This window comes from Megascapheus bottae, chromosome 17 (assembly GCF_031878675.1).
Source record: "Megascapheus bottae isolate mThoBot1 chromosome 17, mThoBot2.hap1, whole genome shotgun sequence".
In the NCBI taxonomy this organism is placed as follows: Eukaryota; Metazoa; Chordata; class Mammalia; order Rodentia; family Geomyidae; genus Megascapheus; species Megascapheus bottae.
In genome coordinates, this window is record NC_143525.1 from 10,235,209 (window position 1) to 10,262,631 (window position 27,423).

The window sequence follows — 27,423 nt, forward strand, 5'->3', positions numbered from 1 at the left end:
ACTTGCAGCTTTTTCTGTGTATGTGGTACCAAGAGCCAAAACCTGGCTCTTTGTCCATGCTAGACAAGCACTCCACCAGTAGGCCAAACTCCCAGCCCTTCCCGTGCCCTTTAACAAAGCTATGAGCCTGGTCTCTTAACACCAACTGCCAACCCAAATCACCACCTCCACCCACTTTGTTTCCTATCAAAGCCCCGTCGGCTCACCTTGTGTCCCCACCCAGGTCCCACTAAAAATAAATACAACACCAACAACAACAACAAAAAAAACAAAGAAAGATCAGTGAGTTACTCTGATGTTTATTTCCATGCATCTTAGTCCACACAGTTGGTATAAAATCAGAAAAAGCAAAAGCAACAGCAGATAAAGGTCTGGAGTCTTAGCATCACAAGGCACCGTATATACATCTACAGTTGGTGGCCAAGAGAAGTCATCGCCAGACAGTCCTTGAAGCCACAGAACATTCTAGACCCAGCCAAGACAGGGATCTCAAGGGTCCCGAGGGCCTAGACACTTGTCCTGGTGCTCTGACCGTTAAGCAACATACGGAAGTTATCAGGACTTGAAGATATACTCATGATAGTAACAGAAGCAGCCTAGCTGGGTATAAAAGCAGTTATGTCACTTACACAAGGCAGCATTCTGCATGTCCCCATTCTGCTTTTCTGCGATAAGATGGTTAATTGAATTTCCAGTGAGTCGTTTAGAGGATTAGTGAGAATAAGGAATGGTAAACCCATAGCACCATTTCACAGATTTCTTGACACCCATGACTTCTCTTTTTAGATGCGTGACCGAGCTATTCTGCCGGGAAGGGCAAATCTCAAAGCCACAAGCCGAGTTTCTGTCGAGGGCTCCAGTCTGGGCATTTGGTTGGGTGCTGGGGACCCCAAAATGAGATTTAGGTAATGAATACCGTGCCCCGTGACATACAATATAAGACTTTGGTGAGACCCTCACACCTGGTTTACTATAGGCTCGGGTGAGAGGGAGGTATTTTCTTTCAGATGAAAGGGGGAAAGGTAAGGTGGAGTTTATTTCTGGGCAAAAAATAAGAGATTGGAAAACAAAAAAACAATACTGAGCTTGATAATACGGTTAGGATGTAAAAGTTCCTTAGCTACACCTTTAGGATTCAACACAAAGGTTGATGGTCAACACACAAAGCAAACAATACTATGTACACGTATGTAAAAAGTGTTATAAATAGGTTTTATAAACCGTAGATATTATATACATCTTCAATCGACAGCAAAGCCCGGTCCCCCCCTCCCCTGCCCCCCCACCACACCTTCTCAATGGCTTTGGGTTTCGTTTGGCTTTGAGATGGAGTTTGGGGCTAGCTCGGATTTGGGTGGTTGGTTTCTGTTTCCTCCTCCCCTCTCTCCCTGCTCGCGCTCAGAGCCTCCATCCCTGTGGAGGCACCTCATTCGCGTTTCCGCAAGATCACATAGATGACCCCGCTGAGCAGGGCCAGCGGGAAGGCCACCCAGGCCAGGATGTAGGCAAAGCCGTAGGAGTAGTCGGTGTTGACGTGCCACTCCGAGTGTCTCACCGTGTAGATGGCGGCCGCGCTCATCACACACAGACCTGGGGAGGAGGACAGCAACAGTGGGTGAGCAGGTTCCCCGTGGGTCACCCTTCACAGCTTCCCCAGGGACTACGCTGAGCAGGAAGCACATCGCTAACCCCGGAAGGAACCTGCTTCTGGGTTCAACCCTGAGAAGTCTATGGAAAAACCATGGGAAAATAAGGCTGCCTCCCGCTTCCACACTCCAGCCACCTGAGCCATGACCTCTGAGTGACCCTGACATGATTTCTACCCCCATTCTATTCCATTCCATTCCATCCCTTTATTCCACTTCATTATTAGCAATACCCAAACTATACAAAGGTGGCCAGTGGATATTCAGCTAGGCTTGTTGATCTCCTTTCACAAACGCCTGGATGGGCAGTGGCATGACCTGAAACCAATGGAAGTGGAACTGACATGGAGACCTCATATGGAAGAGATGTTAGGCTCTATGCAGACCAAGGAATGGGGGTTGGGAGCTATGGTTCCCCTGGTCAGTGTTACCCCCATGAAAGATGCCTACAGGCCCTGCTGGACAGACTATCTGCAGCAGAAATGGGAGGGAAGGAAAAGAGGAAGAAAAGGAGAGGAAGCAAAGTTTCCAAGGGAGAAGATGGTCAAAGGGAGCCTATCTATTCCCCTTGGCCCTGAAGCCCCACGCAGCAAACAGAACATTAGTTACACCAAGGGCAGACCCTCCCTGGCCCACTGAGGCTGCCCCTTGGTGAGGAAAATGGAAAGCAAGTCCACGTGACAGTCAGTGTCCCTTCACAGGGAGGGGTCTGGTGATATCAACAGCCCATCGTGGAGCCACACACAAAGCCTGTCTGTTCCCTCCTGAAAACAGGGTCTTTGAACAGCTCTGAGAGACTCTATTATACACCCAGAAGGCCGCGTGGGACGCGTGTGTTTCCAGAGCTGATCATGCCTGGACCACCTACCATTTAACCTCACTGCTATTTGGGCTACTGTCACTTCGGACACTGTAACTTTGTTCGAACAAAGTGCAGAAGTGGGACTGTGTCACACCAGCCACTCTGATAGGATGGTGGGTCTGCAACTCACAACAGAGACAGCACCCACTCATCTTGTTCCCTGTGGAAAAGCCACATAATAGTCTTAGAACAACAGGAGATCCAGGTCCTGGGATCCAGGACCTGCTGCTATCTACAGAAAATGGCTGGTAGGTTGCTATTTGGAGGAAAACTGCAATAAGTTGCTGCTGGGAAATATTTGAGACTGGACTTGAGGTCCAGCCATGCTTCCTGGCACTCTCACCTTTCCAAAGTACTCCTTGCTTTTTAAGACGTATTAAGGGCTGGTTGGGGAAGGGGTAGAGGTGGAGAACTTAGAAGGAGAGCACTTGTCTACCATGTTCAAGGTTCTAGGTTTCACCCCAGCACCACTATAAAATTAAGCTAGGAGTCATGGTGTGCCCTGTAACCCTAGCACTCAGGGGGCTGAGACAGGAAGATGTCAGAGTTCGAGGCCAGCCTGAGCTACATGGTGAGACTCCTCCCTCCAATCTCACAGAACAGAACAAAGTGAAGTCGTCATCTAGTTAATAAAGACAGGATCTTAGGGAAAATGCATGGTGCTAACAAGAAGGCAGAAAGGACAGGACATGGCCAGTGGTCTGAGTCACCTTGGTAGAACCTCAGAAATGACTGACTCTACACTCCACTGTTATAACATTCTGAGCTCCGGTGCTCACAAAGACCAAGTGAAGAAATACACTTTCTGACTACCATTGTAAGGGCACGGATGTTTTACAGGATGCATTGCTGTTGCTCCAAGAAACAGATGTGCCCTCGAATGCAGGAATGACTCAGACTGAGTACCCTCTGCTTGCACCCAGTCTCTCATTTAAGGACACCAGTGCCCCCCTGTCCCAAGCCAACTCCTCCTCCTCCTTGCTGTGACTCACCTTCTCAGCAAACAGCCGGAAGAGATGCATCATCAGGGTCCCCAAGGGACAGGCAAGGAGCTAACACACAGCCTGGTGTCCAATCAGGCCCCTAGATGAGACACCCATGCTCTGGCCTTGAGTGGGCCCCCTGAGTCTGGCAGTGCATCTCAGCTTTGTATAGAAAGCCAATAAGCCAAGGTAGACAATGCAAAGGTGGCTGGGTATGCAAGTTTCAAGCATGTGTGCCTATCTCAGGATGGCTGGGCTCACAGCAGGCCCCTGAACAGTCTCGCAAAAGCCCTTTGCAAAAGCAGATGCTTTGTAACAGCAACTTCAGCTGGGTGACAGAACCCAGAATCTTCTGAAAGCTGGTGGCTGAGGAGTGGGGCTCTTGACTGCTGGATTAGGTGCTGTCTGTTTTGCCCTCAATCACAGCCCTGCCTTGCCATGTCATTGCTCCTCCAGTTCATACAGAGCCAGCCCCATGATCATGTGTTTCTTGGGTTTAGGGTCTTTCAAAAGACAATGCAAAGGCATCCCCCTCCAGTTCAATGCTTTTCAACCCTCACTCTACATCAGAATACGTTGGGGACACTTAAAAAATACTCCCCCTCTGGAGAGCTCCGTGCAATAGCTGTTTCCTGGTCACTCTGGCATGCATCCAGGTTTGGGAGCTGGTTGGTGCAACCCTGAAACTGGCCCCATTTCCCTGTGAGGTCTTCTAGGGCCTTCTTCACAGACAGCGAACCCCCTCTGCGATTCTTCTCAACCTCCTTCTTGGAGGAGCTGTATTCTGATCCCATATCTGAGTGTGAGAGTCATATCCCTGTTTCCCAGATGAGGAACTGCCCATTGCCAGACAGGCGCTACCTTTGCCCTCACCCTGGTGGGCTATACCAGAAGAAAGCACAGCAAGAAATCCCTACAGATAACACAGTCACGTGCTTTCACTGATCTGGGTACTTAACATTGAGCTCTTCAGGCCAGGCCTAGAAGACAGCTCCATTCACCCAGTGGATGCTGGGTAACTGTGGTCCCAGGCAATAGGGCCAAGTGCAAAGTCGCTAGGGTTCAGGAGAACAGAAAAGATACAAGGAGACTCCTGACTGAGTCTCACCTTTCCAGTTTGCTCTATTGCTCTGACTGAGACAGATCAATAGAGATGGAGATGCAGGGCTTTTAGAACAAATGCATTTTCAGGAGAGGTTAATGAAAGTACCCTGACCCTCCCTGCTCTGTGTGATTCGAAGGTGGATGGAAATCAGACATCCCATTTGGGAGCCCTGCTCAGGACTGAATCATTGCCAGACACTCACAGCTGGCCAAACCCAGATAGAGGCCCACTAATGCTGTAGTGGCTTGCAGGGAAGTCTCTAAATATTAACTCTAAGTACCTAATTCTTACTTCTCAGCTTTAATAGAAAGACTCAGCAGCAAACAGTCCAATTTAGATGAATGTTCTAGAAACCTGAAGATCTCAGGAGACCAACATAGAGCCTCTGGACTGGAATCAACAAGTACAGCACAGAATATTCTTACTACTTAGTCAGCCTCTATTGGACTTGAACATTTCCAACTCCAGATAACTTGCTGTTGAAATAGAGATCATTCAGATGACAAAATTGTAACTGAAAATGAGGCCTGGTGAGAGATATGGAGCTAGATTTTCTAAGGGGGAAAGGAGACGCATGCCTTTAAATCCAGAGGGATTTTTGTGGCACAAGTCTAAAATATTTGCTCTGAGTTCAGAGAAGCATGTGGGGGTGAAACGAGAATGACTTAGTAGTACCCAGAAGATCTCTGCATCTAAGAGTGTCTGGCTGACCTATCTGAACACATAGTAGACTCACAGCCAAACGGTTCTCATCTCTGAACTTTCTAAGTTTTCCCCTAGAATGATGTCACTTAAAAAAGACATTTATAGATTGGTTGGGTTTGGTGGAACATGCTTATAATCTCAGCTAATGAGGAGGCAGTGATGGGAGAATCTTCATGAAAGACTGGTCTCAGCAAAAAATCAGAATCCCTATGTGAAAAAAAAGCTAAAAATAGAAGGGCTAGAAATGTATCTGAAGTGGAAGAGCACCTGCCTAGTGATTATGAGGCCACGAGTTCAAATCCCCCCCAAAAAAGACATTTTCATAGAATTAAAAGCAGGAATATCTCAACAGGAGTACTGAAGAGGAATATGCTGTCTCTTCTAAAGTCTCTTCCACAGTGACTTTAATTCTTCCCAGGCCCATACGCTCGGCTGAGTTGTTCTGATGGCACTAGCTCTATCATAGAAGTGAGTTCACCGTGCTCGGAAACTTCAGAATGACAAACACAATTGGAGTTCAACCTCTGTGATAAGTCACAGCCATGATGGATCCCAGAAAGGACAGAATTTTGTATTCCTTAAAAGTTCTGGCTAGATCCTGTGGCTCTCTATGTAGGAAGAAACTACTGTATCAGCCTATATGGCGTAGAAGGAAATGGACCCCCTCAATTCTGGCCATCACTGACACTCTCTTGGTTTCAGTGTATCCATCAGTAAAATGATAAATTTACACAGTTCAATATAAATACCTGGTGAACCCTAGATCTCTAGAATGCTCATTGGAAACTGCCACGGGGTCTGAACAATTAGAATGAGGGACTTGACTAAGCTCCTCTCCTGTGTGGGGTTGGTTCAATAATCAAATGCCTTCATCTCACACTGACCTCTTCCCCGGGTCACTGGTGAAGCCTGGCAGGAGGAGGCCAGAAGGGCAGTGACTCTAAGAGGCTGGCTCTTTGTCTCTCCTCCACAGAGACTTTGCTCTGCCGCTGTAGATGTATTCAACATCGATAGAACCCTGGAAACGGTGGCTCCTAAGTCTAATTTATCTTGAGGGTACATTCACTGATACAATAGGCACAAGATCACCATTTGATTTGCTATTTGCATTTTTGCATACGCATGTGGGTGCCAGCCCTGAGGCTTGAACCCAGGACCTAGATGCTAGCCCTTAGCTTTGGATTTTGCTCAAGGATAGCAGTCTACCACTTAAACCCCAGCTCCACTTACGGTTTCTGGTGGTTAATTGGAGATAAGTCTCACAAATTTTCCTGCCTGGGCTGACCTCAAACTGTGATCCTCAGATCTCAGCCTCCTGAGTATCTAGGAGTGCAGGCAGGAGCCACAGATTCCTGGCACTATTGAACCATTTCCTCTGGATGGATAGCTGTGCTTTTCTTGTGCCCCGCAATGGTGTATCTGCACAATCAGGTGGTCTCACAAAGCGGGCAGTGAGATCACGAGGAGAACCACTAGGTATGAACAAACCGACTTGGGTTTTCAACTCTAAACTATGAGTAGTGAAATATGGTATTTAAACATTTGGAGCCAAGGGTTCTAAGGTATATTTCCTTGTTCCAGGAATGAGGCACTCTTCCTGGCTTCTGGTAAAAGGCATCACCACAGTTTGTCTTTCTGTGTACAATAACCCATCCTAAGATCACGTGGACTGCTTCTAAGCCACTAATGGCTGCTTTCGAACCCAGGACCATAGGGTTTGTGATTTGTGAATTTAGACTCCCAGATCCATCATGCTAACTGCCCCTTTCTTCTGTCCAATAGCCTGCTGTCTCCATCAACTGGGAGTCACCAGACAAAGCCTTAAGAGCCAAGGATGCTAGATGGCGAACAGTCTAATGTCAGGGTTGGAAGATGTCTCTCTCTGTAACAGACAGAAGCTTCTAGAGCTCTAGCCTCTGCCTGTGAAGAACTGTCTGAGGCAGTGTAAGGAAGACAGGAAGGAGGCTTTTTGTGTGTGTCTGAGCTGTCACCATTCCATCGTTGAAAACAATGGCGCACCACGCAAGAGGGAAGAGGAAAAGTGTAGAAGACACAAGAGGAAAGGAAAATCCAAGGAATCTAGGGGTCGGGGAGAGGAGTGTGAGGATTTGTCCTACATCATCAGCACCCACAGGTCAAAGCCATGTGCTTGAGGAAAACCTTTTTAGCCTTGCGCACCTCACAGGCAAACTTTCCACCCTGAAGCTGGATGGTTTCACAGGGCAGAACCACCTAGAGGAAACAGCCTTTAGGACTGGTAGTGGCTCCTCAGGACCTTACCATCTGGACAATGGCTCCCCTGCCAGTAATAAAAAGTCTGGCCTGATGGAGACCTATCATTCAGAGCCCCCAAGATTCTTCCATCGGTACATTATTCCACAGAGAATACATGGGGAGAGTCCCCAAGTTCAGATAGGCACGTGCATGCACGCATAAGCACATTGTACCTTATGCAAATGGCCAGACTTTCAAACCCCTAATGGACTTTCCCTCATGCAACTCACTGGCAAGGATTTGGAAGAATCCGGTGATGTAAAAACGGCCTCCTTTGGCGAGGGTAAAGAGCTGGCAGAAGAATACGAACAGAGATATGACGCTGTAGATGATAGACAGGATCATGGTGGCCTGGACAGACTGCAGCCATCCTGGGGGAAGAAAAGAGGCACTTGGTTAAGAAAACCAGGCAGGGCTAGGGGAATGGCCTGCCATGAGGAGTTCGGGGCCCAGGGAGGCTGACAGCTCACAGATACCATCCTACCAGAAGAGGAAGTCCTTTCCTGGAAGAACTCAGGCAAGTGGGTTTTGTTTCATGCTGCTACCAGGCTTGAATTTAGTGTCTTGTGCTTTTGTGATTTTTTTTCTCCTAATGACTGGTACTCTACCAGTTGAACCACTCTTTCAGTCTGGTATTTTCTTTTTCTTTTTGGCTAGTTTATTGGAAATAGCATCTCTCAAGTTTTTCTGGCCAGACTAGCTTGGAATCTTGATCCTCAGATTTCATCATTCTGAGTAGCTAGCATGACAGGCATGAGCCACCCACACAAGGCTTTCTTGGTCAGTCAGAACCCTGGTCTTTGGACCCAGTACAGAGCTGCTTTCAGTCAGTCATATTGCCATGATTTTCACATTCTCACCTTGATCCATGCCCAGTCCTCTATCACATCTCCACACTTCCAACTGAAACTCAAGCCAGGAGGAAACAGCCCAATTCACTGACTGCTGCAAATGAATTGTCATTTGCAAGGAGGAGGAGGAAATAATCTGAGGACCACACCAGAGAAAGTCCACGGTGTCCACCTAACTAAGCTGCAATTCTCCCACCTAAGTGGGCACTGGCAGACCCTCCCCTCCCTGCAGAAAAGAGGAAGGATTCTGCCCAGTCACTTCAGAAACTGGCCCATGTGCAATGGTTCAAAAGTACATATTGACTGAGCATGGGGATATATGCCTATAATCTCCGTGATGGAGGTAGCAGCTGGAGGATAATGAGGTCAAGGCCAGTTTGAGTTCCGTAGCAAGACTCTGTCTCAAACAAACAAAAAGTCACAACCAAAGAATGGATCTGTGGCTCAAGTGGCAGTACACCAGCCTTGAGCAAAAAAAAGTAAAGAAGCCAGGCCCCAGTGGTTCATGCCTATAATCCTAGCTACTCAGAAGGCTGAGACTTGAGGATTGTGTTTCAAAGCCAGCCCAGGCAGAAAAATCCATGGGACTCTTACCTCCAATTAATCACCAAAAAGCTGGAAATGGAGCTGTGGCTTAAGCAGTCGAGTGCTAGCCATGTGCCCATGTGCAAAAACAAAACAAAACAAAAAGAAGAGCTCAGGAACAGTACCCAGGCCCTGAGTTCAAGCTCCAGAACTGGCAACTCTGAGCCAAGAAAATGTCTCAAGTGAAAAACTCCACAACACGTATAACTTTCATGCCCACAATTATTGAACATGATATATAAAATTATCTTCAGGCTATGTATAGAAGGTATATATAAAATATAAATAAAAGCTCAATTTCTGTCATCCCAGTTACTCAGGAGGCTGCAATCTGAGGACTGGGCCCAAGCAGAAAAGTCTGAAACTTCATGTCCAATTAACCAGCAAAAAGCTGGACTAGAGACATTGCTCAAATGGTAGAAAAGCTGAGTTAAAGCTCAAGGCTGAAGTACAAGTCCCAGTACCAACAAAAAAAGAAAGATAATAATAACTAAATGAATAAATTAGATTTAGGTCTTATCCCCACTCTAAGTCATGTATACACAAATATTCTACAATTACCAAAATATATTTAAATCTACTTCTGATCTCAAACATTACAGATAAGGAATATTTCAAACTATCACTAATGCGTGAATAATATAAAGCTACTTTAGTTTGCAAGTGGCTGGAGGTACAGTTTTCAGGTTTTTTATGTTACTTATTAGTTGCCTCCTCTATAATTTTTCCAGATGCAAGCTGGAGGTGTCTAGGAGGTGGAAGAAACCAGAGAGATCGATTCATCTGGCTCCATTATACTGAAACAAATTTTTGGATGCTCGTAAGAGCTTTGTTGACTGACCCAGGCCCAGTTGACTGCTCTCTCCGCTCTCACATTTTCTGCTTCTCTCTTCTTTCTTTAGTGCATCAGGAAATAAAAAGATGTTTAAAGGGTCATGTGCCATCCTGAGGCTTTGCTATTGAGAGAACAGGAAACAATAACAGACCCCCTCCAGTCACACACACACATACTCAAGGGCAACTCTGCGAAGTAACTGAACATTTAAAACCAATCTAAGAGGGTACAAGAAAAAAAAAGGCTGGCAGATAATAATAATAATATGTGAGGGTTGTAAACCTCTAAAGTACAGCACTCCCAAGAGCAGGACTGAACTTTGACAGGCCCAGAGAAAAGGGATCTCTTTTCATCCAATGTTCTTGGCCAGAAGCCAAAAGTGATTCTGAGAGTAGAGAGAAAGCAAATGCAAGGGGGAAGGCTGTTGGTTGCAAATCTGTTTTGTATGGGTTGTACACAGAACCTGTGTTATAGAGATGAATGTAGAACAACACAGATGAAACGTACTACAAAGGCCAACATTCCAAGTGGCAAACCTGAAAGCCCCCCAGTCCTCCACAGAGTCACCATGCCTGCACCCACTTAGGCAGAGCCCGTGCTGAGGCCTGGCTCAGCCTACCACAGACTGGCTACCTGGTAAATATTTGTGCTCTAAACCAATCCTTGACCTTGTGTCTGAATCCTGGAATGAACAACCCTGAAGCTCATGGCAGACTTACTGTTCCAATGAGCCTGACAACTCAGGGGCTGCTGACAGCTTTCGGATGAAGGCTGTGGCTACAAAGGCCCAGGCTCCTACATCAACAGATAAGCTGAGATCTGACTTGCACTATGATTAAAGCTACCTTCAAAGTCAGGGTCCTGGCTAGGGGCAGCTGGGCAGTGAAGCAAATAATGCCTGCCTTCTCTGTTGTATTCTTAGAATAGAGTCTAAGCCTAGTGAGCTCAGAAAGAGCAAACCATTCATCTATGTCTTCCTTCACTCCTACCTTCCTTTCTCCCTCCATCCCTCTCTTCCTCCTTCCTTCCTTTTTTCTTCCCTCCCTCCATTCCTTCCTTTGTTCTGTGAGGTTTGAACTCAGGGCCTGACCACTGTTCCTGACCTTTTTCATTCAAGGCTAATGATCTACTACTTTGTGCTACAGCACCGCTTCTGTTTTTGTTGGTTTGTTGGTTCCCCCCCCCCCCTGGTGGTTAATTGGAGATAAGTCTCATGAACTCTCCTGCCTGGGCTGTCTTTGAACCCCAATCCTCAGATCTCAGCCCCTGAGTAGCTAGGATTACAGGTGTAAGCTACCTGCACCCGCCTTCTTTGTTCTTTCATTGTTAGCATTCCCCTCTCTCTCTCTTACCTCCAGTCTTACTGGGAGAATGGGACTCAAATCTGACTCAAGAGAACAGGTTGTGTAGCAACGGAAAGAAAGGTTGGTCAGAAGGCAGAATGCGATGAAAAAGGCTATCAGAGGAGGGCTGGTCCCAAAGAGAAGAGTCATCGCCTCCCCATCTGCATACTGCTAGGCTATTTTCAAAATCACAGGACACCCCTACACACACTGGGAAGTAGGGCGCTGCCAGCCACTGTCATCACACAAAAAGTGCTCTTTCCCTCATTCCCGGCTGTGAAGGCTACTCCAGAAACAGCTAAGTTTCCAAGAGGCCTCCATCCTGAACAATGTGGCCTTTGCCCTTAAATTTTGCCCACCAGCCCAACAGGCCTAGAGCCCATGTGGGCCACTGAGATTTGAACTCAGGGCCTTCTGCTGGGAGGCAGGTGCTGTACCAGCTGAGCCATGCCTCCAGTCCCATGCCTCCAGTCCCAGGTGGGAGTTGTGAAGGTGTTTCACGCTAACTCTGCCTGCAGGAAGCCAGCCAATCAAGTCCAGAACACAAGGGGATGCTGAACAGGGAAGCTCCTCAAACTAGCTGTTATGGATATCTTTTAGCTAGAATAAAAAAGTACGGATGGGGACTAAAGAATGCATGTGGCTCCAAGGGTAGGAAGAACCTTCCAGTCAAGGTATTCTGGCTAAACATGATGTAAGGTGAACACCTCTCATTCCCAAATCCAAAATCCAAAATGTTCCCAAACCAAGACTTTGCCCCAGGGAGGGGGGGGGACTCTACCTCTGATCTGAAGTGGCAGGTGACAATCAAAATTCAGATGTACTAACGATGTTGTCTAAAACAACTTTCAAGCTAGACACACAAAATGTCTATGTAAATGAATCCCACATTCAGACTTGAGTACCATCCCCCGAAATATTTCATCATTTATGCAAAACATTCCAATGTCTAAAAAGAATCATCAATATGCTACACTTCTTAGTCTAAGTATTCTGAATAGGACATGCACAGCCTGTACAAACCAGCTAAGACATTATGCAAACTAGTTTCTTTTCTTTTCTTTCTTTTTGTTCTTTGCCAGTCCCAGGGCTTGAACTCAGGACCTGGGTACTGTCCCTGAGCTTCTTTTGCTCAAGGATAGCACTTCACCACTTGAGCCACAGCATCACTCAGGGTTTCTGATGTTTATTTGATACTGAGGAATCAAACCCAGGGCTTCATGCACACTAGGCAAGCACTCTACCACTAAGCCACATTCCCAGCCTTCTTTTTTTTTTTTAATTAGTCCTTTGGACTTAAACTCAGGACCTCATGCTCTCACTTGACTTTTTCACTCAAGACTGGTGCTCTACGACTTGAGCCACAGCTCCAGTGGCTCACGCCTATGATCCTAGCTATTCAGAAGGTTGAGCTATAAGGATCACAAAGCCAGCCCAGGCAGAAGAATCTATAAGACTCTTGTTCTATTAACCACCAGAAAGCCAGAAGAGGAAGTTTGGCTCAAGTGATAAAGCACCAGTCTTGAGCAAAAGAAGCTAAGGGACAGAGCTCAAGACTCAGTACTGGTACACACACACACACACACACACTCTCTCTCTCTCTCTCTCTCTCTCTCTCTCTCTCTCTCTCTCTCTCTCTCTCTCTCTCTCTCTCTCTCTCTCTCTCTCTCTCCAGAAACAGCACTATCTCCACTCCAGCAATCACAGCACACCACTGCCCTTCCTCAAGCACAAAGCCCCTTCCAGCTCCCTCAGCCCATGGAATTCCGTCATTTCCAATGCCATGCCCAATTCCCAGCTTACAGGCCACTTCCTGGTGATTCCTCCATGCTACCCCCTCCATGTGCCACCATTGTGCCCAGAATGCCCACAGAAGCCCTGGCATGCATGCAATAGGCAGGCTCCGATTCTTTGCCCTGCCTCAGCATTCCTTTTGCTACTGGAGAATCCAAGGAACCTGCCTCAGTGGAGCCTGTGATGTTAAAGGCAGAGCCTGTTCAGAGACATAAGAATCCCAGAAGCTCAGTCTCTCAGCAAGAGAAGCCGCTGGAAGAAGGGAGAAGTCACCAGCAGAAGAGAAGAGGGAACCATAATCTTCACTTACAGGGACAAAAGCTTCATTTTCTTTTTTCCATGCTGGTACTGGGCCTTGAACTTGGGGCCTCATGCTCTCACCTGGCTTTTTCACTCAAGTTTGGAGCTCTCCACCTTGAGCCACACCTCTTCCCTGGCTTTGAAATTCAGTCCTCAGATCTCAGCCCCCTGAGTAGCCAAGATCACAGGCATAAGCCACCAGCACCCACCTCAGAATTCATTTTCCACAAAACAGCCAACAGGAGCTGTTGGAAATCAAATCATTCCGCGTTCCTTGCTTCGAACTCTTCACAGGTAACCCCAATTATCCTTCCCACTAGACCCTAGCAATTCAGTCCTACGCTCTCTTCCACCTCCCCTCCACCCCCCTCCCCTTTCTCCCAGCTATCATCCTACTCAGGAGACTGAGACCTGAGATGATCACAGTTCAAAGCCAGCCTGAGCAGGTATGTCTGCAAGAAAAAAAAAAAGCCACAAGTGGTACTGTGGGTCAAGTGGTTGAACACTAGCCTTGAGCACAAAGAGGCTCAGGGACAGATCCCACGCCCTGAGTTCAAGCCCCAGGACCAGCAAAAGATAAATCAATCGATAAAAAGCAAAAATAAGAATGAGAAAGTTCAAAGGGCAAATGGTTCTGAGATAGGCCTGAACAACTTCTGCATTCTGGCATCTGTTGATACCATAATGTTGAGTCTCACCACTTCCCTTGCTGGCCAGGAGGCCAGACCTTTGGTCTCTCAGGAAGGCTGGTAAAACCAAGAGCCATCACTCAAGTAGAAATTATGGGTTGGTTCAAGGAGCCACAGAAATCCTAAATTGCAAAACAGGAACCCATAACTGCAGAGGAGCTCCCTGTGTCTGCTGAAGTCTGACCCCAAAACCCAGCCACAGACAAGGAAATGGTAAGGAGCCCCTGCCAAGATGCCAGGGCCACCCCTGCAGTGGAGCCCGAGATTGCCTTGCACACAGAGGCAGAAGCAGAGGCAGAAGCAGAGGCAGAGGCAGAAACAAGCCCCCACCAAAGGCTCCAAGAGCAACCACAGTCATCTTCTCTCTCTCTCCCAGCTAAGCGGTGCACCCATGCTACCCACCACCTATCAAATGTGGTGAGTCTGTTGTTGTCATTGAGAATGGAAAGGAAAGGCCCAGAATGGATGGCTGGCCTAGATCCCAATCCACCCTCCTGTAGCCAGCAGGCCAAAGCTGGCTCTGGAAACAAAACAGAGAGCTCTCCATATTCCTGTCATGCTTTGGGGAAGGACATAGCTCTTCTTTCCAAAAGGGAAAATGTAAACATTGAAGATAACTCACACTCAAAATAAGAAGCTTACTGCCCCGCTCCTTTGCCTGGAAACGAAAGAGGGCCTCGTGAGCAGGAACAGGCATAGGATCTAGGGCCAGTAAACACAAGCTGTCGTTTGACCTCTGTTTTATGAAGGTTCTCGAAGGCTAAGAAGACCCAGCCACAGGGCCAGCGCAAGGCTAGGGCAAGGTCAGGGCAAGGTCAGGGCAGGGGCAGGCTATTCTACCCATCAGACACCAGTGCCACCTAGCTGCCCTAATCTCAGTCTCTGCTGTAGATCCACACCACAAAGGGGAGTTGAGGGGACAAGAAAGCGCATGCCTCATGAACACTTCTGGACGGTTCCTCCAGCTTGGAATAGCCAAGATCATCCACCAGATGCTGGTGGCTCACATTTACAACCCCAGCTACTCAGAGGGCTGAAGTCTTTATTCATTCTGGTATCCTCAGAGCCTGCGAAAGCCTGTGGCACGTGGTACGTCTACAATGACTAGCTCTGGAAGAGGATCGGGAAGGGCCGAGTGAGACAGCTCACGCCTGTGATCCCACCTATGCCAGGGACAGCTCAGAAAGGACTTCCAGAGGCCTTCATCTCAACCAACAGCTGGGCACAAGGGTTCACGGCTATCATTCCAGCTCTGTGAGAGGCTGCAGTGGGGACGGTCAAGGTTCCAGGCTAGCCCTAGCCAGAGGTTTGAGAGCTCCCCATCTCTCAACAGAGAAAAGCCCAACATGGTGGCACAACTATCACCCCAACTATGACAGAAGTGTAAAATAGGAGGATCGCGATCCAGGCTGACATGACCCCCCCCACCACTTCCACTAAACTGAAAAAAGTAAAGAATAGATGAGAGAGATGGGGGGAGGGAGGGAGGGAGGAAGGGAGAGACAGAGAGACAAGCAGATACACAGACAGACAGACAGACAGACAGACAGACAGACAGACAGACACAACCAAGAGTACAGGACAGAATCCCAGAGGAAGGAGAAGAAAGAGGAAGAGACTCTTCAGTAGATTCCCATGGGCCTTATTAATGATTCTGACCCACAGGGTGAAGACCTGACAGATTGGAAAAATCAGAAGTGACAGGATGCTTCAAAAAAATCACCCTGCATTCAACATGAAAACGGAGCCCCAGGAAAGAGGAGAGGATCCAAGCAGACCCAGAAGCTGCCACCGCAGGACCTCTGGAAAATGAGGAGATAAACTTAGACAGAAAGGATTGGCAGGAAAGGCAAGTCTCCAGATGCTGGTGACATTGCTGGGGTTCAGGAAGGCAACAGAAATGGGGAAGGATAGACTGGGGGAGGAAGACACAGGTGGCTGTGGGAGTCTCTACCACTTGAGCCACAGCTCCATTTTTAGCTTATTGTAGTGGCTAATTGAAGATAAGAATCTCATGGACTTTTCTGCCCAGGACTGGCTTCTAACTTCCATCCTCACATCTCAGCCTCTTGAGCCAGGATGACAGCTATGATGGTTCCTATTTTTCCAGAAAATACTTTGTTTACAATGCCTCAAACACTATCCTAAAGTACAGAGCCTATGGGTGTGTGTGTGGGGGGGGGGTGTCCAACCAGGAAACTACAGCCAAATAAAGCCATAGCCAGGGGCCATTGAACCACCAGCTCCTCCTCTCCCAGAAGGCAGCATCCATATCAAAAACTCCAGATCTACAAGAATGCATGGGTATGGTCGTTCCAGTAAAAGATGGAAACAAATGTGGTGTAGCCTTAGTCGAAGACACTCCTTTAAACGGAAATGGAATGACGTCAATAGATTGGGATGCTTTCAGCTGGTGCCTCACACCTATAACCCTAGCTATTCAGAGGGCTGAGATCTGAGGGGCACAGTTTTAAAGCCAATCCAAGCAGAAAAAAATAAGTCTATGAGACTCTTATCCCCTGTGAACCATCAAAAAGCCAGAGGGACAGCACCCAGGCCCTGAGTTTAAGCCCCAACACTGGTTTCATAAGAACAACAATAACAAAAACCACCCTGCATCTAATGTGATTCCAACTAAATCACAGAGGACCAACCACAGGGAATGGGATTCATTCTGTCTTCCTGCCAACTGCTTAGTCGATTAATGAGGGGGTTGGAGCTCTAGCAGCCTTTTGATCTATGAGGATAAAGCCAAACCCAAAAGTTTGGTGGCAATTTCAAGGCACCAGCATTCCTCTCTTGGGCTGCCTACTGACTTTTTTTAAAAGACAAGAACGTAGCCACTGCCACTTGAAGATGTATTCCACACAGCCCATCCTGATCCTATCAAGAACTCTCTCTGTGTGGTATTGTACAATCCTCGCCCTTGCCTGTCCTCCCTTAAATCCGGTCAGTCCTTCAGAGGATGGGTCAGATTCCACCGCCCACTGGAGACTTCCCTTCCACTTCCTCCCTGAACTCTAGTGCAGTCTGCCTGCCCCCACTTCCTGGTCATCTGACCCTCGACTTTACCCTGAGTGATTCAGCCTGCCAAACTTAGCCAAGTCCTCGGTGAGCCTGGGCATAGTCAAGGATGGAGATGGGTTGCTGGGTGCACATACACTGTCCTGAGGCACTGTGAAAGCATCAAGGCCTTCACCTCTGCCTGCAGGCAGGGCCACACAGAAGGCAAATATTTGTAGAGGGGGGAGGAGAGTGAGAAAGTACTCGTAAGACACCAAACACCACTTCCAGTACCAAGAGATGGCTTGGGAGCCCCTAGGCTGTATCGTGGAACTCTACAGTATACAGATATCAAGCTGCCTGCAAGTTCATGCCAGAAGACAGCCCACAAGAAATCAAGACCTTTCAAAAGAACACAGCAGATCACAGCCAGCTCTGGAGTGCACACCTGTAGTCCCAGCTTCTATGGGTGGAAGACAGCTTGAGCTCGTGCGTTTGAGGTCAGCCTCAATACAAGACCTGGAGGACATGGCTCAAATGGTAGAGCGCCAGCCAGGAGCTAAGCGAGAATGCAAAACCCCAACTCCAAGCTCCACTACCACAAAAATATATAAATACAATCTCCATTCAATTAAAAAGAAATTCACAGAGCCTACAGAAACCAACGTAAGTAACAAATTACTTTTGCCAGGCACAGGGGCTCATGCCTGCAGTTCTGGACACCCAGGAAGCGGAGATCCAAAGGACCAAAAAAGGAAAAAGAAAGTGTGTGGGAGACTATTATCTCTAATTAATAAGCAAAAAGCTGGGATAGAGGTATGGCTCAATTAGGAGAGTGCCAGGTAAAAGACCCCAAGTGTAAGCCCTCATACCAGCAAACACACACAAAGAAATGACAGTTGATCACTTCAAAAGTTAGCTTCTAACCTCCCAAGAACAGTGACCAGGAAAATGACTTCTGTCTGCATGCATGGAAGCAGCCTGATCCTTTAATAAACACTTCCTATTATTCATTATCTCATCGTCATCGTCGTGTACCAAGGGATCATCAAAAAGCCACAGAGGACTTCCCCAGGACTCCGCCCCCTGAGCTGAAGCTGAAGCTCACATGCTCAGAAGGGAGGCCCACGTCAGCAGAGTGAATTCCAGTGCAGAGGTTGAAATGGAAGCACCTACCTTAAAATGGAGTCCGAGTGGAAATACCCCCCAGGTCGTTCTGTGACCCTTAAAAATGCCCTTCCACTGACAGCCAAGAAGAGAGATGAGGCGGTGAAGGGACACTCTGGAAACATGAACATCAACCAGGTAGATCTGCAGAGGGCCATACTTCAAAGTCACCCCCAGAAAATAAGCGTGCACACAAGGAGCGAGTGGGGATACCCAAGGTGTCCTCTGAATAACACGCCAGCATCGTGAGGGCCAGCCTGGACACCGGAAGGCCCAGCGCCCAAGTCAGGAACAGGCCACAGGCCTTCATGCAGGCAGTCTGCCCACAGTTTAGCAAATTCTCTGCCTCCTCTTTTCAGCTGCAACTCACCCTGGTTTTAACACGCCTGCCAAAACTGTTCCCTTCCGGGCCTAAGGACTCCCTGCCAACCCCTCCTTGGCCAGTGGCCACTTGGAGGAGACAGGGCCCATAGATGCCATTCCAGTAGAGTGACATACCACCTGTGACCACCAGGGGTCAGGGGTGAGCACGCAGATTCTTTACATACTGAGTCTGCAGGGAACTTCTGCCAGACCCAGAAGGGGGAGAAACCACCAGATGCTGTGGCTTGGGGGACCAGCCATCACGTGGCCTTGGGGACAGCACTACCATCACATTCTTGGGCACTCATGAGTATTTCATTTACTTGGCTTCCAATCCACCATGCCACCACCACAAGGATGGTTTTAAATGAGTGCATCTCACATACTGGGAAGAAGATATGTCCAGCAGGGCTTTTCCTTCCCTGTCCCCCCACCCACAACCAGGTACTGGAAATCCTAGCTACTCAGGAGGCTGAGATCTGAGGATCAAAATTCCAAGCCGGAAGTGGAGCTGGGGCTTCAATGGTAGAACACTAGCCTTGAGAAGAAAAGTTCAGGGACAGTGCCCAGGCCCCTGAGTTCAAGCCCCAGGACTAGCATCAAAAACAGTAAAAATGAGTTTGTCTTTTTTATTCCTTTCCTTTGGAATTACCAAGTGACTATGCTAGTGACTTCTTTTTCTTTTTTTTTCTTTTTTTTGTCTTGGTCCTGAGGCTTGAACCCAGGGCCTTGCACACTCTCTTGGCTTTGACCCTCAGAGCTGGGGTTCTACCACTGGAGCCAAAGATCCATTTCTGGCTTTTTTAGTGTCTAATTGAAGATAAGAATATCATGGACTTTTCTGCTCAGAACTAGCTTCTAACTTTGATCCTCACATCTCCGCCTCCTAAGCCAGGGTGACAGCTGTGACTCACCAGCACCCAGTTAGTGGTTCCTATTTCTCCTGAAGATATTTTGCTTGCAATACTTCAAGCACTATCCTTGAGTACACAGCCTATAGGAGAAAAAGTCCAACCAGGAAATTAAGGAGACATAAAGCCATAGCCAGGGGCCATTCTACCACCAGCTCCTCCTCTCCCCGAGGGCAGCATCCATATCAAAACCACCAGATCCACGAGAAAGTGCAGAAACACTGTAGTACATTGGCCTTTGAAACCCATGATGTCACTACTCCCCCTCCCATGCTAAGGCTTCATCCTCTGAAACTCAGACCAAGTTGAGTCAGACTCTTGGGGTGGGGGGTGGTCTAAGGCCTTTAAGTGGGGGGTCCTCGGCCCTAACCTGGGTGATTGAGAACCAATCTATATCCAACTATCAAAGCAGAACACCTTACAGAGTTCTGTGTACAAAAAGACACAAGCTTCCTTGTTGAACATTTTTCCCCCTCCAAGTGATGGGGGAAGGAGGGCGGGGGAAGTTGGGTGTTTCTAGCTAGCCACCCCTTCATGACCTTCAGTAAACCCGGATTCCAATGTCCCTAGGACACACTGAGAACAGAGGAGAAATGCAGTCTTCTGAGTGAAGAGCTCCACACTCGGCTTAGGGTTTTGCAAATAGTTTCAATGTCCCCATCCTGCAGCATGGGAAGTATTTAGGGCTGGGACGCAAAGTGACAGCACAAAACTCAAGATGGGGGAGGGAAAGTGAGGTCCCTGGAGAACCCCAAATTAGCTGGGTCATCTCAGGACAGCCCTACCATCCAGGCAGCGAGAGAAGGCAGGACATGCCTGGATAGACACAGCCACCAAGCCAGTAGTGCCCATGAGATGACACATCCCACTGCAACCTGCTTCAGACTCAGCTATGAACCGCATGTACTGTCCACCTGGGCACATGGCTTTACTCACACACATACACACAACAAAACATTACAATATATGATCGGCAAGGCATTTCTGGTTGCTTTGCTTCTCTCTCTCTCTCTCTCTCTCTCCCCCCACCCTTCCCTTCTGACACAGTGACTTCCATCTTTTCATCTTAGATTCGTGGCTGTGTATGACATGCCACTGCTCACCAGCAATGGCCAGGAGAGCTTAGGACTTCCAAGAACCGGTTCTCCCAGATCTGGACTGAGAGAACAGCACCTAAGGAGCAACTGTGAAGGAGAGAGGCAGTCTCACCACTCGCTGATGACGAGAAGCAGTGCTGGACAGTCCCAGAGGAAGACGTGCTACAGTTCTGCCAGAGATCCGTGGCGTGTCCGTTACCCACCAGCCATTGCTAGAAAGAAGGAGACCGTGTCAAGTCACTGGAGGCAGTGAGGGGTAACAGGTGGGAGAGGGAGGATGATGTGTGCAGGACGGCACACAGCAGTCCCATCCATCTGCCTGCCCCGCCCATTCCTGCCTGGCTCAGCACTGCACAAAGGCAGCATCTCCCAGGCAAGGCTCTCAAGCCTGTGACTCATGCTACTCAGGAGCCTGGGATGGCTGGACAGAGGTTTAAAGCCAGCTGGGGCAGGAAAATTCATGGGACTTTTATCTCCAATTAACCACCAAAACAGAAAGTCAGAAGTGGAGCCGTGGCTCAGGTGGTAGAATGCCAGCCTTGAGTGAAAAACCTAAGGGACAGCACCACTGGGCCCTGAGTTCAAGCCCCAGAATTCTTGATCATACACACACACACACACACACACACACACACACACACACACACACACACTAGAAGCTACCAGCTCATCCAGGACACCCCTCATTCACTTCTCTAGCTCTCATTCTCAAGTCATCACTTCTTTAAGCTACTTCCCTACTCCTAATTCCTACGGGTGTAACAAGATTGGCATCAAGCACCATCAAGATCTTGCAAAAAAGCTTGTAAATGATCAGAGAATTCACAAATCTGCAACCTAATTATTTCTCACATAAACCAGAAAATCATGCTGCCACACTGCCTTATATTAAGACATTAAAGCCAACAGTACATAAGTGTGTCTGACTAGGTGATCATCTTCGTCTGTAAGAAAGTAAGTGTAAAAGCTAGGTGTTGGTGCCTCCCACCTATAATTTTAGCTACTCGGGCTAGCTCTGATCAGCCCAGGCAGAAAGTCTATGAGACATTTATCTCCGATTAACCACCAAGAAGCCAGAAGTGGAGCTGTGGCTCAGGTGGCAGAGAGCCAGACTTGAGTGAAAAAACTAAGGCACGGTGCCCAGGCCCTTAGTTCAAGCCCTAGTACACGTAAACACACACACACACACACACACACACACACACACACAAAGTTCAAAACTGATCATTTTGTAAGTAGTTATTTCACTCAGTGGAGACTTGTCTATCATAGCACTATGGTTATTTCAGAAAGCCAGCCTCTTCCAGAAAAGACAATTCTCGGTTTCCAGTTTCAATTTCTAAAAGGGTGTTTCAGAACTCCGCTATCTGACCTACACCTTGAAGAGGAAACCAGTATCTTTATAAAATACACTACACTTCATGTCCCCAACAGGGCTACATGGAGGAAGCCTAAATAGTGAAAGAATTTATCAAATGAAGACTGGAAGACCTGCGGATGGGCCTTGAAATTACCTGGGCTAAACAGAGTTCAACAGAGGTCCAGGTGGATAAACTAACATATTCCAGTGTGAACTTGCATCCAGGAGCTGTTCCAGTTAAAGAAGAAAAAAGGAAGATAGGAAAGAAGGAAGGAAGGAGGGAGAGAGGGAAGGAAGGAAGGAAGGAAGGAAGGAAGGAAGGAAGGAAGGAAGGAAGGAAGCAAGCAAGCAAGGAAGCAAGGAAGGAAAAAAAATTTAAAGGCAAATAGCTAGAAAGTGCAAAAGCTTGAACTCAGAGCCTGATCCCTGTGCCTCCTTTTCTTCAAGGCTGGCACTCTACTACTGAACCACAACTCCACTTCCAGCTTTTTTTTTGGGGGGGGGGTGTTAATTGGAGATGAGTCTTTCCTGGAACTAATTATTTTGTCAATTGAAGAAATATAAAGCCTCAGCGGGACCTGAGGACCTTTGTGTCCAGGCCTGGTGGAAGCCGGGGACCGGGAGCCTGGGGCGGGGTCGCCCCATGGCACCCGCCCTCCCGGGGGCCTGGGGTTGCCTTCCCAGCACTCACGCTGACGATGGTGGAGACGAACAGCAGCACGAGCACGGCGACGTGGAGCACGATGATCCCCAGCAACAGGAGCAGCATGGTGGCGGCGGCGAGTAGAGCTCAGCGAGTCCCGGCCTGCGCTCCGAGGAGAGGAGAGAGAGAGAGCCGGAACTGAGCGGGCGCCCTTGCGCCCAGGCCGGCGGGCGCAGCGCGGGGGCCGCGGCGGAGGGAGGGATGCGGGGAGGGCGGGACGCGTCCCGGGCTAGCGGAACACGGCGCACCGCCCGGGCGGGCCCAGCGCCCGGCGCCCGCCCTCCCGCGCCCAGCGCCCCAGCGCCGGGAGGGGGCGGCAGCCGACCGCGGGATCCCCCGCCCCGAGGCCGGCGGGGGCCCAACAACGCTTGCTTTGGGAACAAAACAAGAGGGGGGCGCACGTCTAAAATCACCCCGGGGCGAACAGGGCCGGGACAGGAGTTTCCAAATCGATCCTGAGAGAGCTTCGAGGGCGCCATTGCTCTCCCGAGGCGCATACCCCCCCACCCCACTCCACCCCACCCCACCCGCCTCCTCCTCCCCAGGACAAGCCGGGTTTGGGAAGGGGGAAGAGAAAAGCCACGCTCTCCCGGACCTCGGGGTGGCGATGGCGAATTCCCAGCCCTGCGGAGCCCAGATCCTGGCGGGACGCCTGGAGCCGCCCGCGGCCCGCAGGGAGCCGGGGCGCCGCGGGGAGCTCGGCTTTCCCACACCCCAGTGCGCGCTGCGTTCCTTCAGTGCGCCTCCAACTTTGCACCCACTTTGACCGGCGTGGGGAGCCTCCTGTCCCCGGGGTGGCCGGGCATACACCCCGGCGGCGGCGGCGGCGGCGGCGGCGGCAGAGCCCCGAGTGTGGCCCGGGACCACTCCCACCCCCCACCCCGCTTCCCGCCCATCGCCGCCCGGCTGCCTTCCCGGGGAAGCAGCCCCTGGGGGTGGGGCGGGGACGCGTCCGCGGCCGGGTGACCCCCAAACCATCGGCCTGATGGGGGGCGGAGCCCCCATGGAGACCCGAGCCAGCCTCCCTTCCAGCCCGGGGCGCACCGGGGACACTGGAGCCGTAGGGCGGAGATGTGCTGGGAGGAAAGCGCCCGGGACAGCTTTCATTCCCGCTAATCACAGCTGATAGCCAATTTCTTCTTAAAGTCTTAGGCACTTAAGCCGGACAGACGTGGGGGTTCGTTTTTAAAGTATCCATTCCCACGCAACTTCAATTTAGTCCTCCAGCTGCACAGCACGTTCAGAGAGACCCCGGACGGCGCTGGAGAGGCGGGCGAGGTTTGCGGATGGCTGGGGGCGGGGGGGGGGGCGGTGGAATCCGACGGCGCCCGGCGGCCGGGAGCGCGGGGAAGGCAAGCCAGCGGGTGGCTCAGATCTAGGGGACCTGGAGGATCCCAGACCTGGGGATCCCCGGCTGTCCCGCCCTCTCCTCCTCCCGAGTACCACCAGCACCACCACCCCGATCTGGAGGACTGAGCAGGAAGCACTCGTTAAGGTGCACCCCCCCCCCCAGCCCCGGCGGCACGAAATGAGGCCGGGGTCTCCGCGCTGGTGACTGGGCGGCTGGTGGGGGGAATCCCCCGGCCACGCCATCCTCGACGGAAAATGCCCGCGTTTCTCCTCCATCTCCTCCACTCTGCCCATCGAATTACTTACAGCCCAGAAGTGAACAGCTGTCTCCCACCCCCCGGATCGGAGTGGTCTGGGTCACACACTCGGGGTGCGTCCGCTACGCGTCCGGAGTCCCCGAAGACGGCGGTGCGGCGGGGCTGCGCGCGCTCCAGGCGAGGGGGCAGTGGGAGGCTCGCCGCGTTCCCCTTTAACAGGAACGACGCCCTGTTGGCGTCGCCGCCTTTGGGTGTGTCCCAGGGTCAGCGTGTGCGGGAGGGCGGGACTCCGGGAGCAGAGGGGGCCGGAGGGAGGGAGGGAGGGCGCGGTGGGGGGGGGAGGGAGGGAGGGCCAGCGGGGACACCTACCAGGTCCTAAGTGCGCCAAGGAAAAAACCGATCTAGGCAAAACTGCCACGACTGGACTACTTTTGCTCACAACTAGAGCTCCCCCCACCCCTTCTCCCCTCCCTCTCCCTATCTCCTCCGCCCCTCCTACCCCAGCCCCTCGGAGCCAGAGGAACCCCTTGGGTTCCTGCCAGACCTGGTCCGGCGGGACGTGGGCGCAGCGCGGGCGCAGCGCTGAGCTTCGGGGCGCGCTGGTGCGTACTCCGCCCATGCCCTGCCGGGGGTTGAGGCTGAATCCCGGTGCCCTTTCTCGGGTCCTGGCTAGTTTGCCCTGCCCTGTCATTTTAGCTGGCCATGCCTGCGCCACCCATTATCAATGTCTGTACCGGGCGCGAGTGTGCAGGTTTCCTAGGGTTCCTGGAGTTCCAGCAGAGTCTGTTCCTAGCTAACAGACTCTGCTTGCAGGAGAAGGAGAGGCAGACGCCAGAGCCTAGCCGAGGAAGAACAGCAATCCCCGGGGAATGGCTTCTCCTAGCCAAGGCAAAAGCAGACTAGGACAGAATAAGTTCCAGGCAGAGTTTGCCTAAGGCAGCCTGGCTTGGCTCCCAGCCTTGGCTGGTATCCTGGCGGAAGGCATGGAGGGTGAGGGAAGTGGTCACTTGAGGTGGGGGTGAAGAACAGCCAGGGAAATCAGCTGATTCATAGCGGTCTGGAGTATAGGTCTGCCCCCCATCTCAGAGACTGGCCAGCCAGGAGCCCTTCCTGGCTGGGCACAGCTGTGGGGGAGCTGGATACTGGAAAGCCAGCCTGATGTGCACAGCTGAGAACAGGAATGTGAATGTGTAGATCTTCAAACGTCCCCCTGCCCATTAATTGTAGCACTACACACACACACACACACACCACCACCACCTTCCATTGTACTATTTTATCACACCCTGTCTGTCATCCTAACTGACCTCAAAATTTTCATATTACATCACTGTTGGAAGGTAGTTGCCATTTTAGCTGATTGTATATTCGTATTCTTTAAAGTAAAAAAAAAGTAAATGGGGTGGAAAGCATAAAGTTACAAAAAAAAAAGCCAGAGAACAAAATTTTTTTAAAAAGACTTTTAAAAAGTCTCACCAGATGGAAAATAAACCTATGAACTCTGTAATAACAACCCAGTGTGTGCCAGGGGCTTGCTTCACCAGGAACCGACCACCCTGCATGGAGCAAGATGCAGTATGATGGAATGCTTAGGAAGTCTGTCTTAGGAGGTGTGCTCTGTGATCTCTAAGAGCTCAGAGATGTGGCAGCTCATATTTGTAATCTCAGCTGCATGCAAGTCAGAGATAGGAAGATGGTGGTTAGAATGTACCTGGGCAAGATCTAAATGAAAAAGCAAACTAAAAGCAAAGGGGTGTGTGTGTGTGTGTGTGTGTGTGTGTGCTGCCTAACAAGTGTGAGGCTCTGAATTCAATCCCCAATACTGCCAAAAACAAACAAATAGCTAGTCCCCAAACTGACATTAGAATTAAACTCTTCCATCAAAGCTTTCACATCAAACCTTCAAGGTAGACCTGGCTGCCTCCACCCTAAAAACAGTTTATAATTTGAGATTTAGCTTCATAACAATGCATGCCAAGAGGCTGACTAAAGAAGAAAAAACTGCTTTCTCTGATGGTGTGAGTCATTGTACAGGGTAAAATGTTTCCAAATATTATTGCCTAGTTTTATGGCATTCCAATTTATTTAGGGAGTCCATATTTATGTATTTGCTATCCATCCAGTTTCCAAATATTAACATTTAATTCAGAATTGTTCCCCTTTCTGTTTTTATTGTTTGTTTTGTTGGTTTGTTTGACTGATTTGGAGGGAATGGGGTTCGGTACTGGGATTTGAACTCAGGGCCTCATGCTCAGCTTTTTGCACTCAAAGCTGACATTGGGCTACTCAAGCCATATCTCCACTCCCTGAGATTTGCTGGTTAATTGCAGAGACAACTCTCTTGGATTTGTCTGCCAGGAATGGCTTCCAATCAGGATCCTCAGCACTCAACCTCCTGAGTAAGCCAAGATTACGAGGCGTGAACCACCAGGGCTTGGCTCCCTTTCTGTTTTCTAAGTTAACGTTTTAATGAGTTGCAATCTAAATCTAGAAAAGTACAGACATTGTAAATACAGAGCTTGGGCTTCCTTTATTATTTTTTTTGGAACACAATATTTTAAGCAATAATCACCCCACTTGGAACCACACCCGAGACTGACAGAGAGATGAACCCCTCCATTCTTCTCCACAGCCTCTTATTCCCAGTAACAGAGAGGTAAGGTTTGGCACAACGCCAAGCAGATGTGGCCACACCCCAAGGCCACAGGTGGAAGTAGCACCTGCTTACCAGGATCCCTCAAGCAGGGCCCACACCACTGCTTCTCATGGCAGAAGCCCCTAGAACCCCCTCCTCTCTCCCACCCAGCTGGCATCTATATCCTCTTAAACAAGATGTACAAAGTCTTCTGATTCTCTCATCCATTACATACACACACACCAGCCAGAGGCATCATTTGCCAACAAAACTCACCAGGCCACACGGCGTAACCCCTTCTTCCACACGGATTTCTTTGCAGGCAAATGGAAAGGATGGTGGAGGTGAGGCCCTCCCCAAGTGCAGCCAGAGACCCACAGCCAGTAGACTCAAAGCCTTCTGCCTCCAACCAGGCTCCCCCAGACAGCTGTTCCCTGGTGTGACTTCTTGTAAATGAAGCCAGACCAGGCGTCTTTCCAGTTTATTCAGGGGCTGGTCCAATGCTGGGATATGTCATGGTGGCCTGAGAGGTTCTCATCTTCTACTATTTAAAGAGACAGTGTCTGGCTTTGTATACTTTCCATGATGGAATGATTTCCCCAGTG

The 27,423-nt window shown here is 49.6% G+C and overlaps 1 protein-coding gene across 2 annotated transcripts; it reads right to left on the reverse strand.

Moving 5' to 3' along the window:
• Window positions 1-283: 283 nt before the first annotated feature.
• On the reverse strand, window positions 284-27,256 carry Pmp22 (peripheral myelin protein 22). Of its 2 annotated transcripts, none has more exons than XM_090349567.1 (5): window positions 27,095-27,256; window positions 22,565-22,678; window positions 20,626-20,725; window positions 7,806-7,946; window positions 284-1,590 (listed from the first exon to the last, which is right to left on the reverse strand). In XM_090349567.1, exons 2-5 carry the CDS (start codon window positions 22,640-22,642, stop codon window positions 1,427-1,429), a joined length of 483 nt encoding a protein of 160 aa, XP_090205693.1. In that variant the 5' UTR covers window positions 22,643-22,678; window positions 27,095-27,256; the 3' UTR covers window positions 284-1,426. The 2 variants fall into 2 exon arrangements, with proteins under 2 accessions (XP_090205693.1, XP_090205692.1); XM_090349566.1 differs by lacking the exon at window positions 27,095-27,256 and adding an exon at window positions 24,233-24,411.
• Window positions 27,257-27,423: the final 167 nt, after the last annotated feature.

Excerpts from the sequence above, each read along its gene's own strand:
- Pmp22 (XM_090349567.1), bottom strand. The coding sequence starts at position 22,642 with ATGCTGCTCCTGTTGCTGGGGATCATCGTGCTCCACGTCGCCGTGCTC. Across the intron at positions 7,947-20,625 it reads CTTCTCGTCATCAGCGAGTG|GATGGCTGCAGTCTGTCCAG; the intron begins GTGAGACTGCCT and ends TTCTTCCCCCAG. Across the intron at positions 1,591-7,805 it reads ATTCTTCCAAATCCTTGCCA|GTCTGTGTGTGATGAGCGCG; the intron begins GTGAGTTGCATG and ends CCTCCTCCCCAG.